The sequence below is a fragment of the Salvia hispanica genome, unplaced genomic scaffold, assembly GCF_029641045.1.
Source record: "Salvia hispanica isolate PSC_SH4W2 unplaced genomic scaffold, Shi_PSC_v1 Unplaced_Contig_0003, whole genome shotgun sequence".
NCBI lineage: Eukaryota > Viridiplantae > Streptophyta > Magnoliopsida > Lamiales > Lamiaceae > Salvia > Salvia hispanica.
Window position 1 is genome coordinate 54,968 of NW_028292642.1, and position 14,057 is coordinate 69,024.

The 14,057-nt window shown below is 43.8% G+C and overlaps 1 protein-coding gene across 1 annotated transcript; it reads right to left on the reverse strand.

Moving 5' to 3' along the window:
- Window positions 1–8,264: 8,264 nt before the first annotated feature.
- On the reverse strand, window positions 8,265–13,823 carry LOC148922888 (uncharacterized). The gene is made up of 4 exons (XM_089062115.1): window positions 11,472–13,823; window positions 9,819–11,390; window positions 9,056–9,458; window positions 8,265–8,290 (listed from the first exon to the last, which is right to left on the reverse strand). The coding sequence occupies exons 1-4, from the start codon at window positions 13,821–13,823 to the stop codon at window positions 8,265–8,267; spliced, it is 4,353 nt and encodes a 1,450-aa protein (XP_088918241.1).
- Between the last annotated feature and the right edge of the window lie 234 nt (window positions 13,824–14,057).

Genomic DNA, 14,057 nt, shown 5'->3' on the forward strand with positions numbered 1-14,057 from the left:
TATGTAGATGCAATCTCTCCTCTCGTAGATGGTCATCTTCTAGATTGATCTTGGTGAGTGTAGGAATTTTTTTGTTTCCCATGCAATGTTTCCCAACTATGACATCATGAGCTAGGTCTATGCGTAGATGACATCACGAGTTGAACACAAAGGAGTTTGTGGGCGTTGATATTCAGATTGCTTCCTTCCTTGGTATTTTCTTGATTCAGCGGTATTGTGGGATGAAGCGGCCCGGACTAACTTTACATGTCCATGTACATGAGACCGGTTCCATCAACTGACATGTGACTTTGTTGCATAAAGATGGATGGCGGGTGTCTGTCTCTCCCACCTTAGTTGACTCAGATTCGATGAAGGCGGTCCTTGTAGAAGGTTAAATGGCAACTTGCATATCACCTTGTGGTTTTGCGTAGGTAAGAATCGTTCTTGCTAGATACCCATAGCAGCCACGTAAAACATGCGACAACAAATTAGAGGACGTCTAACTTGTTTTTGTAGGGTATGTTGTGATATGATATGGCCAAGGACATGATGAAATATATTTAATGTATGAGATGATCATGTTTGTAATACTTTATATTGACTTGCATGTCGATGCATACAGCAACCGACATGAGCCATGGGGTTGTCTTTAATTATTGTATGACCTGCATGTCGATCATTAAGCGCTATGTAATGCTTTACTTTATCGCTAAACGATAGCAATGTAGTAGAAGCATGGTTGGCATGACAACCCCGATGGCGACACGATGATGAAGATCATGATGATGGAGATCATGGTGTCATGCCGGTGACGATGGAGATCATGTCAGTGCTTTGGAGATGGAGATCAAAAGCACAAGTTGATGGCCATAACATGTCACTTATGATTTGCATGTGATGTTAATCCTTTTATGCATCTTATTTTGCTTAAGACGATGGTAGCATTATAAGGTGATCCCTCACTAAAATTTCAAGATAAAATTGTGTTCTCCCCAAGTGTGCACCATTGCGAAAGTTCGTTGTTTCGAAGCACCATGTGATGATCGGGTGTGATAGACTCTACGTTCACATACAACGGGTGCAAGCCAGTTTTGCACATGCAGAACACTTGGGTTAAACTTGATGAGCCTAGCATGTACAGACATGGCCTCGGAACACAAGAGACCAAAAGGTCGAACATGAGTCATATAGTAGATATGATCAACATGGAGATGTTCATCATTGAAACCACCTCATCTCATGTGATGATCGGACTTGGGTTGGTGAATTTGTTCATGTTGCAGTCGGACGACCGGAGGGATCTCGATTTGAGTGGGAGTTCTTAAGTAATATGATTAAATGACCTCATTATCATGAACAGTAGTCTAAAGTTGCCTTTGCAAAATTATGTTGTAGATCAATGGCTCACGCAGTAGCTCCCCTGAATTTCAATGTGTTCCTAGAGAAAGCTAAGCTGAAAGATGATGGAAGTAACTTAGTGGATTGGGCCTGTAATATGAGGATTATCCTCACGGCTGCCCAAAAGGTTTATGTCCTAGATGCACCGCTTGGTGTGCCGCCCCCTCCAGCAACTATAGGCGCTGTGAATGCCTAGCCGTCGCGTGTTGATGACTACTCAATAGTTTAGTGTGCCATGCTGTATGGCTTAGAGACGGGACTTCAAAGGCATTTTGAACATCATGGAGCATATGAGATGTTCCAGGAGTTGAAGTTTATCTTTGAGAAGAATTCCCGGATTGAGAGGTATGAGACCTCTGATAAATTCTATGCATGCAAGATGGAGGAGAACGGGTCTGTCAGTGAGCACATACTCAGAATGTCTGGGTACTATAACAGTCTGGCTGAGTTGGGTATTGAGCTCCCGCCAGAGGCTATCACTGACAGATTTCTTCAATCGCTACCACCTAGCTACAAGAGCTTTGTGTTGAACTATAACATGCAAGGGATGAATAAGTCAATGTCCGAGCTATTTGTGATGCTGAAAGTCGCTAAGTCAGACATCCAGAAGGAGCGTCAAGTGTTGATGGTGAATAAAACCACTAGTTTCAAGAAGATCAAGGGAAAGAAGGGAAACTTCAAGAAGGGTATCAAAGCAGTTGCCCTCCTCCCGTGAAGAAACCCAAGGCTGGACCCAAGCCAGAAACTGAGTGCTTCTATTGCAAGGGAACTAGCCACTGTAAGCAAAACTGCCCCAAGTATCTGGCTGACAAGAAGGGAGCCAACATCAACAAAGGTATATATGATATACATGTTATGGATGTGTACCTTACCAACTCTCATTGTAGTGCCTGGGTATTTGATACCGGTTCGGTTGCTCACATTTGCCACTCAAAGCAGGAACAACGGAATAGATGGAGGCTGGCGAAGGACGAAGTGATGATGTGCGTGGGAAATGGTTCCAAGGTTGATGTGATCGCCGTCAGCACGCTCGCTCTGCGATTACCATCGAGATTAGTGATGAACCTAAATAATTGTTATTTAGTGCATGCGTTGAGCATGAACATTATATCTGGATCTTGTTTAATGCGAGACAGTTACTCATTTAAATCAAAGAATAATGGTTGTTCTATTTATATGGGTAATATCTTTCATAGTCATGTACCCATTGTGAGGGGTTTATAACTATTGAATCTCGATAGTGATGATACACATGTTCATAACATTGATGCCAAAAGATGTACAGTTGATAATGATAGTACCACTTTCTTGTTCCACTGCCACTTAGGTCATATTGGTGTAAAGCGCATGAAGAAACTCCATGCCGATGGACTTTTGGAGTCACTTGATTTTGAATCATTTGACACATGTGAACAATGCCTCATGGGCAAGATGACTAAAACCATGTTTTCCGAAACAATGGAACGAGCAAGTGACTTGTTGGAAACTGTACATGCTGATGTGTGCGGTCCGATGAGCATTGACGCGCGCGGTGGATATCATTACTTTCTCACCTTCGCCGATGATTTGAGTATATATGGGTATGTCTACTTAATGACGCATAAGTCTGAAACGTTTGAGAAGTTAAAGCAATTTCAGAGTGAAGTTGAGAATCATCATAACAAGAAGATTAAATTCCTAGGATCCGATCGAGGGGAGAATATCTGAGTTATGAGTTTGGTAATCACTTAAGACCATGTGGAATCATTTCACAGTTGACGCCACCTGGAACACCACATCGTAATGGTGTGTCCGAACGTCGTAATCGTACCTTATTGGATATGGTGCGTTCCATGATGTCCCTTTCTGATCTGCCACTCTCGTTTTGGGGTTATGCATTAGAGACACATGTATTCACTTTAAATAGGGCACCATCTAAGTCCATGGAGACGAGACCGTATGAATTGTGATTTGGCAAGAAACCTAATATGTCGTTCCTTAAGGTTTGGGGTTGCGATGCTTATGTCAAAAGGCTTCAGCCGAAAAAGCTCGAATCCAAAGTGGACAAATGCATCTTCATAGGATACCCAAATGACACAATTGGGTATACCTTCTATCTCAGATCTAAGGGCAAAGTGTTTATCACTAAGAACGGGTCCTTTCTCGAGAAATAGTTTCTCTCGAAAGAACTGAGTGGGAGGAAGATAGAACTTGATGAGGTTGTTGAACCTTTACTTCAACCAATGAGTAGTGCGGCACAGAAAGATGTTTCTGTGACACCAAGGTCAGTTGAAGAGGAAGCTAATGATAGTGTTCATGAAGCTTAAGATCAAGTTGCTACCAAACCTTGTAGGTCGACAAGGATACGTACTCTCCTGAGTGGTATGGTAACCCTGTCTCGGAGGTCATGTTCTTGAGCAACAACAACAGGGAACCTGTAGCGCCCAAGATGTGATTCTATCCCAATCACGTGATGAATTCATAATCGGGTCACAACCGCATTTCGAGCGCATAGCAAGGTGGATATCATTACAACATACCATGTACCGAATAGATGGGAGTACAAGATAAAGGCTTACACTTGCCACAAGTTACAACATTCATACAACAATACACCAATATATAGTAGTCATCATACAGAAGAGGAGCATCCGACTATGGATGAAATCAAACAAAAAAGAAGAACGACATCCACCCTGCTAATCCCAAGCTCCCGACCCGGAACCTATATCCCTTGATCGAAGAAGAAGAAGCAGAAGAACTCCAAAGCAAGCAAACATCGCTCTCACGTCATATCATCGCATTACCTGTACCTACAACTGTTGTTGTAGTAATTTGTGAGCCACGAGGACTTAGCAATCCCATTACCATGGGTATCAAGACTAGCAAAGCTTAATGGACATGGAATGGATAAGTGGTGAGGCTGCAGCAAGCGACTAAGCATTGTATGGTGGCTAACTTACGAGTACAAGAATAAGAAGAGAAACTACGCATACAGTCGCAAACTAGTAATGATCAAGAAGTGATCCTTAACTACTTATGTTCAGACATAACCCCACCGTGTTCTCTTCTCGAATTGAAAAGAGACGGTCACGGTTACGCACACGGTTGGTGTATTTTAATTCGGATCTGGTGTCAAGTTCTCTACAACCGGATATTAAAAACTCCCATCTGCCACATAACCGTGGGCACGACTTTCGAAAGTTTAAACCATGCACGGGTGTCCCAACTTAGCCCATGACAAGCTCTCACGATTGACGAAGGAAAATCCTCCTCCTGGAACAACCCGATCAAACTCGGAATCCCGGTTCACAAGACATTTCGACAATGGTAAAACAAGTCCGGCAAGACCTCCCGGCGTGCCGACACCCTAATAGTAGCTGCGCGTATCTTGTCTCAGTCCATGACCGGATGAGTGAAGCTTACGGTTGGCTGAGACCCAAGTTGCCAAGGGGGCGCCACAAGGTGCTAAAGTTTGGACCAACGCCAGCAACACTGCCCCCCTTGAATTATGTGGAATAACGAATCCTCGGGTTCATGACGCCCTATGAGTTAATTAATTAATTCAGTATTATTATGTTGGAAAATGTTAAAACCAATGTTGGGCCTTGCTGGAAGAGTTTTATTCAAAGCGAACTGTCAAGGGGGGCCCATAAACCCCGACCGTGTTAGGAATGCAAAATTAAGGAACATAACACCGGTATGACGGAAACTAGGGCGGCAAGAGTGGAACAAAACACCGGGCAAAAGGCCGAGCCTTCCACCCTTTACCAAGTATATATGTGCATTAATTAAATAAGAGATATTGTGATATCCCAAGGTATCCATGTTCCAATAAGGAACAACCTACAACTGCACCTGCAACTAGCAATGCTATAAGAGGGGCTGAGCAAAGTGGTAACATAGCCAAACAACGGTTTGCTAGGATGGTGGAAGAGGTTAGAGGCTATCATGGCAATTTGGGAGGCTATGTAAACAAGTGGTAGGTAGCGCGACATAGCGATAGCATCGAGACAACTAGCAAAGCAAAGATAGTAGTGGTATCAAGAGTAACGTTCATCTTGCCTGAAATCCCGCTAGGAGGAAGACCGAGTCCATGAAGAAGACGAACGGGCGTAGACGAACTAAGCTTAGCTGAACAAATCCTCACGATCGCAACAAAACAGAAACAATCGAGAAGAAGCATGACCAGAAAGAAGCAAACAACATGGTAAACACACAAGCAGAAACATAGCATGATGCACAAACAAGTATGATGCATGTCCGGTTTAAACATGCATGGCATGGCAAAGTGCAATAAACAATACTACAAGTTAAGTGGAGCTCAATGCATATTGAAGAACCACCACATTTAATTATTTAGTTCGCTCTCGTTAAAGCTACTCAACAATATTAAATGTTGGTTAACATGGCAAGAGGTGAAGCATAATTAATCTACCTATCTAGGCAATTTTAAGTGAGGCCGGAAACAACAAACAACAATTCCGGTAAATCCCCACATGTCATTTAACAATATAATGCAAACAACAGTTTTAAACATTTTAAATGTTGTTATCATGATGCGGATGACATATGCAAGTTTTATGCAATTTTTATGAAAATGTTGACATGAGCATGTTATGAGCATTTGGTCACCATGGCGGAGAGAAAGGGGTGTCATGGCGGCGAAAATGGAAACGGTGCCACGGCAACGTTCCGGTTTCGACAACTCGTTGAGATGCTAATGCAAAACAAGGGTGGCGTGAGCGTGTCATGCAAAAGGTGGTGGGGTGATCCCGGTTACCGGGTTCCCACGGGTCGGCGGCATGGCAAATGAGGAGGAACGTGCAATGATAACTCGAACATGGTGCAAACACGAGCATCTCATACAACACACATGCATTCATTCACGGGCGTCGTCTCGGGGTTATACCTTTGAAGCGTGCGTTTTCGGGGCGGAACAAGTTCGATGCGGTGTAGATGGAAGTAGACGTTCTCGCGACGGTAGTGGAAGTAGTGGTACACATCTTGGAGAGGGACTTGACGCATTCGATGTTTCCAGGGGCGACGGTAGGGGAACTTGGCATTTCGGTCTGTAGTTGTTCGAGCGTCCGTGTGGTCTTGCCGGTGGGGTACTTGGCGCTTGCAGTCCAAATCCAAGGTCATAGCCGCGTAGTCAAACTTGATGCTTCATGGAACCTAGCGGCTCATCACGTAGACGTACACGGGGGCGTGCTTGGGGTTTCCTAGAACTTGGCGGGCCCGAGGTCCTGTCGACGAGGTCCGACAGCCGGACAGGGCGAACGGCGTGATGCTAGCGAGTGGGCTTGAGGAGATGCGGGGCGGCGAGGAGATCGGGCGGAGGCGACGTTAGGCGACAGAGATTATGCGAGCTCCTGTGGTATTTCGGCCGTCGGTGGAGCTGCTCCGACGAGGCACGAGGAGGGAAGTAGAGCTGGCGGGCTGGGCGAGCCAACGCAGTCGAGGCGGGGGTCGAGCGCTGCTTAACCGACAAACAGGAGGCAGTAAGGCAGGGGAACTTGGCGCGGTGAAGGTGAAGGCGAGGGCGACCAGAATAAGGGACGGAGGAGGCGGATCCTGACGAGACTCGCCAGATACGACCGGTTCCCGATGACAGTGGCGCTCGAGGTGGCGGTGTCGTGGTCCAAGGCAGCAGGGATTCTCCTGGAGAAGAAGAGAGAGGGCAGTGCTTGGCGGCGGAGGAGAGGCATGGCGCAGGTCGAGGAGGCGCAAGGAGGCGCGAGGTGAGGAGGAGTAGAGGTAGGGGAGGCTAGAGGTGGAGTGGCAGGAGGCGTGGCGGCGCAGAGGAGGTCGGTCGCAGGGGTGCATGGCCATGGGGATCGAGATCCCTCTCCTTTGCGTGGGTGGCAGCACGAGAGGAGCAGAGGAAGACGAGCCAGAGGAAGGGGATCGATGTGGAGAGATGAAGGGGATCGAACCAGGGGTGCTAGTGTTCGAAAGGGGGCTGAGGCTGGGCGTGACGGGCTGCAGCTACAGGAGGCCCAAGTGGCCGGCTGGGCTGCGCTGGGGGTCTCTTCTCTCTCTCATTCTCTCATAACATAAAAGAAAAGAAAGAAAGAAAGAAAGAAAATAAAAAGATTAGATAAGGGACTTGGGCATAGGGTTAATTTTCCCGGACTCATAAAAATAAGCTGGATTGAAGAAAATAGAAAATGGACATGATTGAGAGAATTAAGTTCAAACTCATTTGAATTTAATTCAAATGGGTTTGAATAGAAGGTTGGTGTTTGGAAGGTCCAAAAATGCCGAGAATTTGGTGGTTCTTGGAAAAGTGATGAAAGAATATATAGGCAATGTTTGGAGACCAAACTTGAAGCGAAAAAGGCACGAAATTATTTTGCAAGTGTGTTTAAGGGTGATTCTAAAATAGTGGAATATTTATTAGCTCCCTAAAAAAATGGGAGGATATGTTATAAAGAGAAATCACCATGTGGATTCCCTCGATTTAAATAGATCAACGATCTATGCAATTTATTTAGTTGAGTTTTAAAAAAGGTTGCATGATGACATGATGCAATGCGAATGATGCTATGAAGAATGCAACAAACAAATAACGGCGACGCTCGGAATCCATGGAAGGCATTTGGAGCATCGGTCTCGGGGCGTTACAACTCTCCGCCACTTACAAGAGATCTCGCCCCGAGATCTAGGGATGGCACCAGAGAGAAACAGAAGAAGTAAGAGGTATAAGTAAGTTTCTTCTTGACAAAAGAGTGAAACCAACAAACTTGATAGAGGCAAAGGTGTCCCGTCTTTCGATGAGATGGTGGCTATCATTTTGGTGGAAGTCGACTTTGACGATCCGACAACGAACATGCGAGGACGTCGCGCCTTAGCAATCGCTAAACCAACTCTGAGAGGTTATTGACCACGCTAGAGCACGATCAACCTGACCACGAAGGTCTATTTCCTGCAAGCAAACGAAGAACAAGCAAGAAACTAAGATTGCAATCTGGATATTGCGAATAACAGAGGAAAGCTTTATTAATGAAGTTGGGGTTCTGTGACGCCTTTGTCTGGTCGTTGAACACAAACAAAGTACGCGAAGTTGCAGATATGGTGAACTTTTAATCTAAACAAAACCCAAAGTCTAAACGGTGCCCTAAGGGCTGTATATATGGAGGAAGAGGGGGGGAATTTCGTGGCCCTTGGTGGAGGGGTCCAAAATCGACCCTATCTCTAAAAATAGCCTATACTTATGTATTTCGAAATTACATGGGCCTGGCCCAATAATAAGGTGACGTGGCACCTAGAATAGCGCCGGGACGAAATTTATGAAGTGGCATCTTGTACATTTCGTCCAAGGCTTCATGCACCCATTATGGTGGCTTCAAAGTCCTGAAATCATCACTTGTAACTCCGTTCTTGTTCCCCTTGCGCATGCCATCATCTCCATGCTTGTTCTTGCTCCAATGTTCATCCTTCTCCAAGCTAGGCCCTTCATTTGTAAGCAAAACAAATGTATCCAATTTAGGCAGCATCATATTCTCATGAACATTAGAATCATTACCAAGAAACGAAAGTACCTGGTAATTTAGTTGGCGTGCACGAGCTCTAGTAATTGGTCCAGTATGTATAGCAACAGGGGCTGTGGGTGTAACAATTGTATTGATGTCCTCATCATCCTCCCCTTCTTGAAATGAAGTCGTCCTCGACGGAAGTTCATCTTCCTCACCCAAATAAGGCTTCAAATCTGCAATGTTAAAAGTGGGACTAACCCCAAAATCTGCAGGCAGCTCAAGTTTATATGCATTATCATTTATTTTCTCTAACACCTTAAAGGGACCATCAGCACGTGGCATTAGCTTTGATTTGCGCAAATCAGGAAATCTATCCTTACGCAAATGTAACCAAACAAGATCTCCAGGTGCAAACACAACATGTTTTCTACCCTTATCTCCAGCAAGTTTATATTTAGCATTCATACGCTCAATGTTTTCCTTAGTTAACTCATGCATTTTTAAAATCAATTCAGCACGTTGTTTAGCATCAAAATTAACCTTCTCCGAAGATGGAAGAGGCAACAAATCAATAGGTGCACGAGGTAGGAAACCATACACAACTTCAAAAGGGCACATCTTAGTAGTAGAATGCAATGAACGATTATAAGCAAATTCAATATGAGGCAAGCATTCCTCCCACATTTTCTTATTATTCTTCAAAACAGCCCTAAGCATAGTAGACAACGTTCTATTGACTACTTCAGTTTGTCCATCAGTTTGGGGGTGACAAGTAGTACTAAAAAGCAGTTTAGTCCCCAACTTAGCCCATAAACATCTCCAAAAGTGGCTAAGAAATTTAGTATCACGATCTGAAACAATAGTATTTGGCACACCATGCAAGCGAATAATTTCACGAAAGAACAAATCACCAACATTAACAACATCATCGCTTTTATGACATGGTATAAAGTGTGCCATTTTCGAGAATCTATCCACGACAACAAATATGCTATCCCTCCCCTTCTTTGTTCGAGGTAAACCTAAAACAAAGTCCATAGATATATCCTCCCAAGGAACACTAGGTACAGGCAAAGGCATATATAAACCATGAGGATTGAGTCGTGACTTAGCTTTTTGACATGTAGTGCATCGAGCAATAAAACGCTCAACATCCCGTCTCATCTTTGGCCAAAAGAAATGTGTAGCAAGTACGTCCTCCGTCTTCTTCACGCCAAAGTGTCCCATTAATCCTCCTCCATGCGCCTCCTGCAACAACAAAAAACGAACGGAGCTAGCTGGAATGCATAGCTTGTTAGCACGAAACACAAATCCATCGTTAACGACAAACTTGTTCCACATTCTTCCTTCTTTACAATTCTGCATTACATCTTTAAAATCAGCATCCTGCACATATTGATCTTTGATGGTCTCCAAACCAAATATTTTGAAGTCAAGTTGTGAAAGCATAGTATAGCGACGAGACAATGCATCGGCAATAACATTTTCTTTTCCCTTCTTGTGTTTAATGACATAAGGGAAAGTCTCAATGAATTCAACCCATTTAGCATGTCTACGATTCAGTTTAGCTTGACTTTTAATATGTTTCAAAGATTCATGATCAGAATGTATAACAAATTCTTTGGGCCATAAATAATGTTGCCATGTTTCTAAAGTCCGAACAAGAGCATATAATTCTTTATCATAAGTAGAATAATTCAGACTAGGCCCACTCAATTTTTCAGAAAAGTATGCAACAGGTTTGCCATCTTGTAATAACACACCTCCTAATCCAATTCCACTAGCATCACATTCAAGCTCAAAAGTCTTATTAAAATCAGGAAGTTGGAGTAAAGGAGCATGTGTCAACTTATCTTTCAATACCGTGAAGGCTTCTTCCTGTGCGGTACCCCAAACAAAAGGCACATCCTTCTTTGTAAGCTCGTTGAGAGGTGCAGCAATGGTGCTGAAATCTCTCACAAAACGCCTATAGAATCCAGCGAGGCCAAGAAAACTCCTCACTTGTGTGACCGTTTTGGGCTGCGGCCAACTCTCAATAGCTTCAATCTTGGCTTTATCAACTTCAATTCCCTGTGGAGTAACAACATAGCCAAGAAAAGATACTCGGTCGGTGCAAAAGGTGCACTTCCCAAGGTTACCAAACAAACGTGCATCACGTAGAGCAATAAAAACAGCACGTAAATGTTCCAAATGTTCCTCCAAAGATCTGCTATAAATCAATATGTCATCAAAGTAAACTACCACAAATCGTCCAATGAAAGCACGTAAAACTTCGTTCATTAATCTCATGAAAGTACTAGGTGCATTAGTTAATCCAAAAGGCATGACTAACCACTCATATAATCCAAACTTAGTTTTAAATGCTGTTTTCCATTCATCTCCCAATTTCATACGAATTTGATGGTAGCCACTACGCAAATCAACTTTGGAGAATATTGTAGAGCCACTCAATTCATCAAGCATATCATCTAGCCTAGGAATAGGATGACGATAACGAATAGTAATATTATTAATGCCTCTACAATCAACACACATACGTGATGTACCATCCTTTTTCGGCACTAGAATAATAGGAACAGCACAAGGACTAAGGGATTCGCGTATATAACCTTTGTCGAGAAGCTCTTGTACTTGACGCATAATCTCCTTCGTCTCCTCTGGATTGGTACGGTATGGTGCACGGTTTGGCAGTGAAGCACCGGGAATTAAGTCAATCTGATGCTCAATCCCTCGAATAGGCGGTAATCCCGGTGGCACGTCTTGTGGAAAAACGTCAGCGAACTCCTGCAAAATGTTAGTGACAGCAGGAGGCAAAGAGGAAGGCACGTCCTCGAATGAAAATAATGCCTCTTTGCACACAAAAGCATAGCAAACAGATTTGCTGAAATCTAGCTCATCAATATCAGATTTGGTGGCAAATAAACATGCACTTTTCAATTTAATTTCAGAAGCAACACTAGATGGTTTATTATTATGCTTCATTTGTTGCTCAAATTCTTTTGCCACAATCTGATTTTCACTCTTATTCTTCTCCTGTTGTGCTTTATTATCTCTATTAATATCATCTTTCAAAATGGAATCAGGAGTCATAGGAAGCAAAGTAATATTTTTATCCTTATGAACAAGAGTATAGTGATTGTTTCTACCATGGTGGACATAATTTTTATCAAATTGCCATGGTCTACCAAGTAATAAGGAACATGCTTGCATAGGTACCACATCACAATCAACATAATCAGCATATGTAGAGATACTAAAATGCACACGAACAGTACGTGTTACCTTAACCTTGCCGCTGTTGTTGAACCATTGGATGTAGTAAGGATGTGGATGTGGTCTTGTGGTGAGAGAAAGCTTCTCCACCATCTCCATGCTAGCCAAGTTGTTGCAGCTCCCTCCGTCTATTATGACGCGCACAGAACGTTCCTTCACAACTCCCTTGGTATGGAACAAATTGTGCCTCTGATTTTGCTCAGCTTGTGTGACCTGCACACTCAAAACACGTTGAGCAACTAAACATTCATACCTGTCAGCGTCTTCAGGAGCCATGTATTGCGTCTCATGATCAGAATCATCTCCTCCATGTTCTTCACGTGTAATAAGAGCTAATGTCTCCTCATCATAGTCACTAGCGGACTCATATCCACCATCCGCGGTAGCAATCATCACACGCGGAGATTTGCATTCTCTCGCATAATGACCTCCTCCCTTACAACGACGACAAATAATATCACTTGTGTGCCCTGTTGATGCTATGGAAGAAGAAGAACGCTGTGTAGGCCCCGCAGGTGCGCTCTTGGCAGATAATGGTGGTTGTGCCTGTTTTCTTGTATCACGGCTGGAGGTGGCACCTGATGGAAGTGCTGGTGCAGTTGAAGTAGAAGATGCACGTGGTGTCCATGATGAAGGTCGGCCTGTAGAAAAGTTAGTTCGCCCCAATGCTTGTCGATCCTGCACTTCATGTTCAGCTTTACAAGCAAGATGGAATAAACGAGTGATATTAGTATACTCCTTATAGTCTAGAATGGTCTGAATCTCTCTATTTAATCCACCCAGAAAACGTGCAAGCATAGCTTCATTCTCCTCAACAATACCACATCTAATCATGCCAGTTTGTAATTCCTGATAATATTCTTCTACAGAATTTTTTCCTTGTCTTAAACGCTGCAATTTTTGAAGCAATTCACGTTGATAATATGGTGGAACCCAACGCGCACGCATAGCAGTTTTCAAAGCAGCCCAAGTAGTTGGAATAGGATATAATCTACAATGTTCAGACCACCATACACATGCAAAACTAGTGAAAGCACAAACAGCAGCAGCAACTCGTCTCTCCTCAGGATATTGTAAACATGTAAATCGTTGTTCAGTTTCTAACTCCCAAGTAAGATATATATCAGGAACATATCTACCCTCAAATGGTGGAATATTCAATTTCAGTTTAGGAATATGGACATCATCTCGTACCTGAGGTGGTGGTGGTGCAGGCCTACCATTACGAATATATACCTGAGGTCGACCTGCTGGTGGTGGTGCTGGTGGCTGCTCGTAGATCTGATTTTGATCAACCTCATCCTCATAATCGCCCGCATACTCATCATCCTCCTGGGTACCAGCAACAGCAGTAGCAGGAGCCACAGAAGTATCAACAGCAGCACCAACAGTTTGGCCAAATGCAAGAGGAACACGGCTCGCTCGGTGAAGGTCTGCTTCGCGACGTGGAGGTAGTCGTTGGTGTTGTTGTTGGAGAGGTGCGTTAGGTGCAGCGGGTGGTGGTGGTGGAAGACGCGCGAGCAATTCATTAAATCTGTTATCGAGCTTTGTTTCGAACGTCTTCTCAAGGCCAGTGATCTTCTCCATGGCCTCTTCAAAATTGTTCAGCACATCTTGCACCTGTTCAGTCATCATTTGCTGAAACTTATCATGAAGCTCCTTGTTCGATAAATTCTCCCAGTCAATCTCGTCGGCTTGTGATCCTGGCATGGTTAGCAGCAATAGAAACACACAAGAATATGATCCTATAGACTACTAAGAAGTGGTGGTGGTGTATCACAAATCCGTCAAGCAAATCTCAAATTCTTACCAGTTCTTACCCAGCAGTAGGCGGTGATCGGCAACCGTTGTAGTCAAAAACTCTCAAAGCTTGGATAGAGCGATTACCAGGGAGAGTCGAACACACGACGTAGATGTATGTGGAGCTGGAAAGGCTTATAGTAT

Bases quoted from the DNA above. Each gene is read 5' to 3' on its own strand.
- LOC148922888 (XM_089062115.1), bottom strand. From the start codon at position 13,823: ATGCCAGGATCACAAGCCGACGAGATTGACTGGGAGAATTTATCGAAC. The intron at 11,391-11,471 runs GTACAAGAGCTT...GTGCCGAAAAAG, and splicing joins CGAAGGAGATTATGCGTCAA to GATGGTACATCACGTATGTG. The intron at 8,291-9,055 runs GTGAGGAAGATG...GTTTGCTTGCAG, and splicing joins AGATTTGAAGCCTTATTTGG to GAAATAGACCTTCGTGGTCA.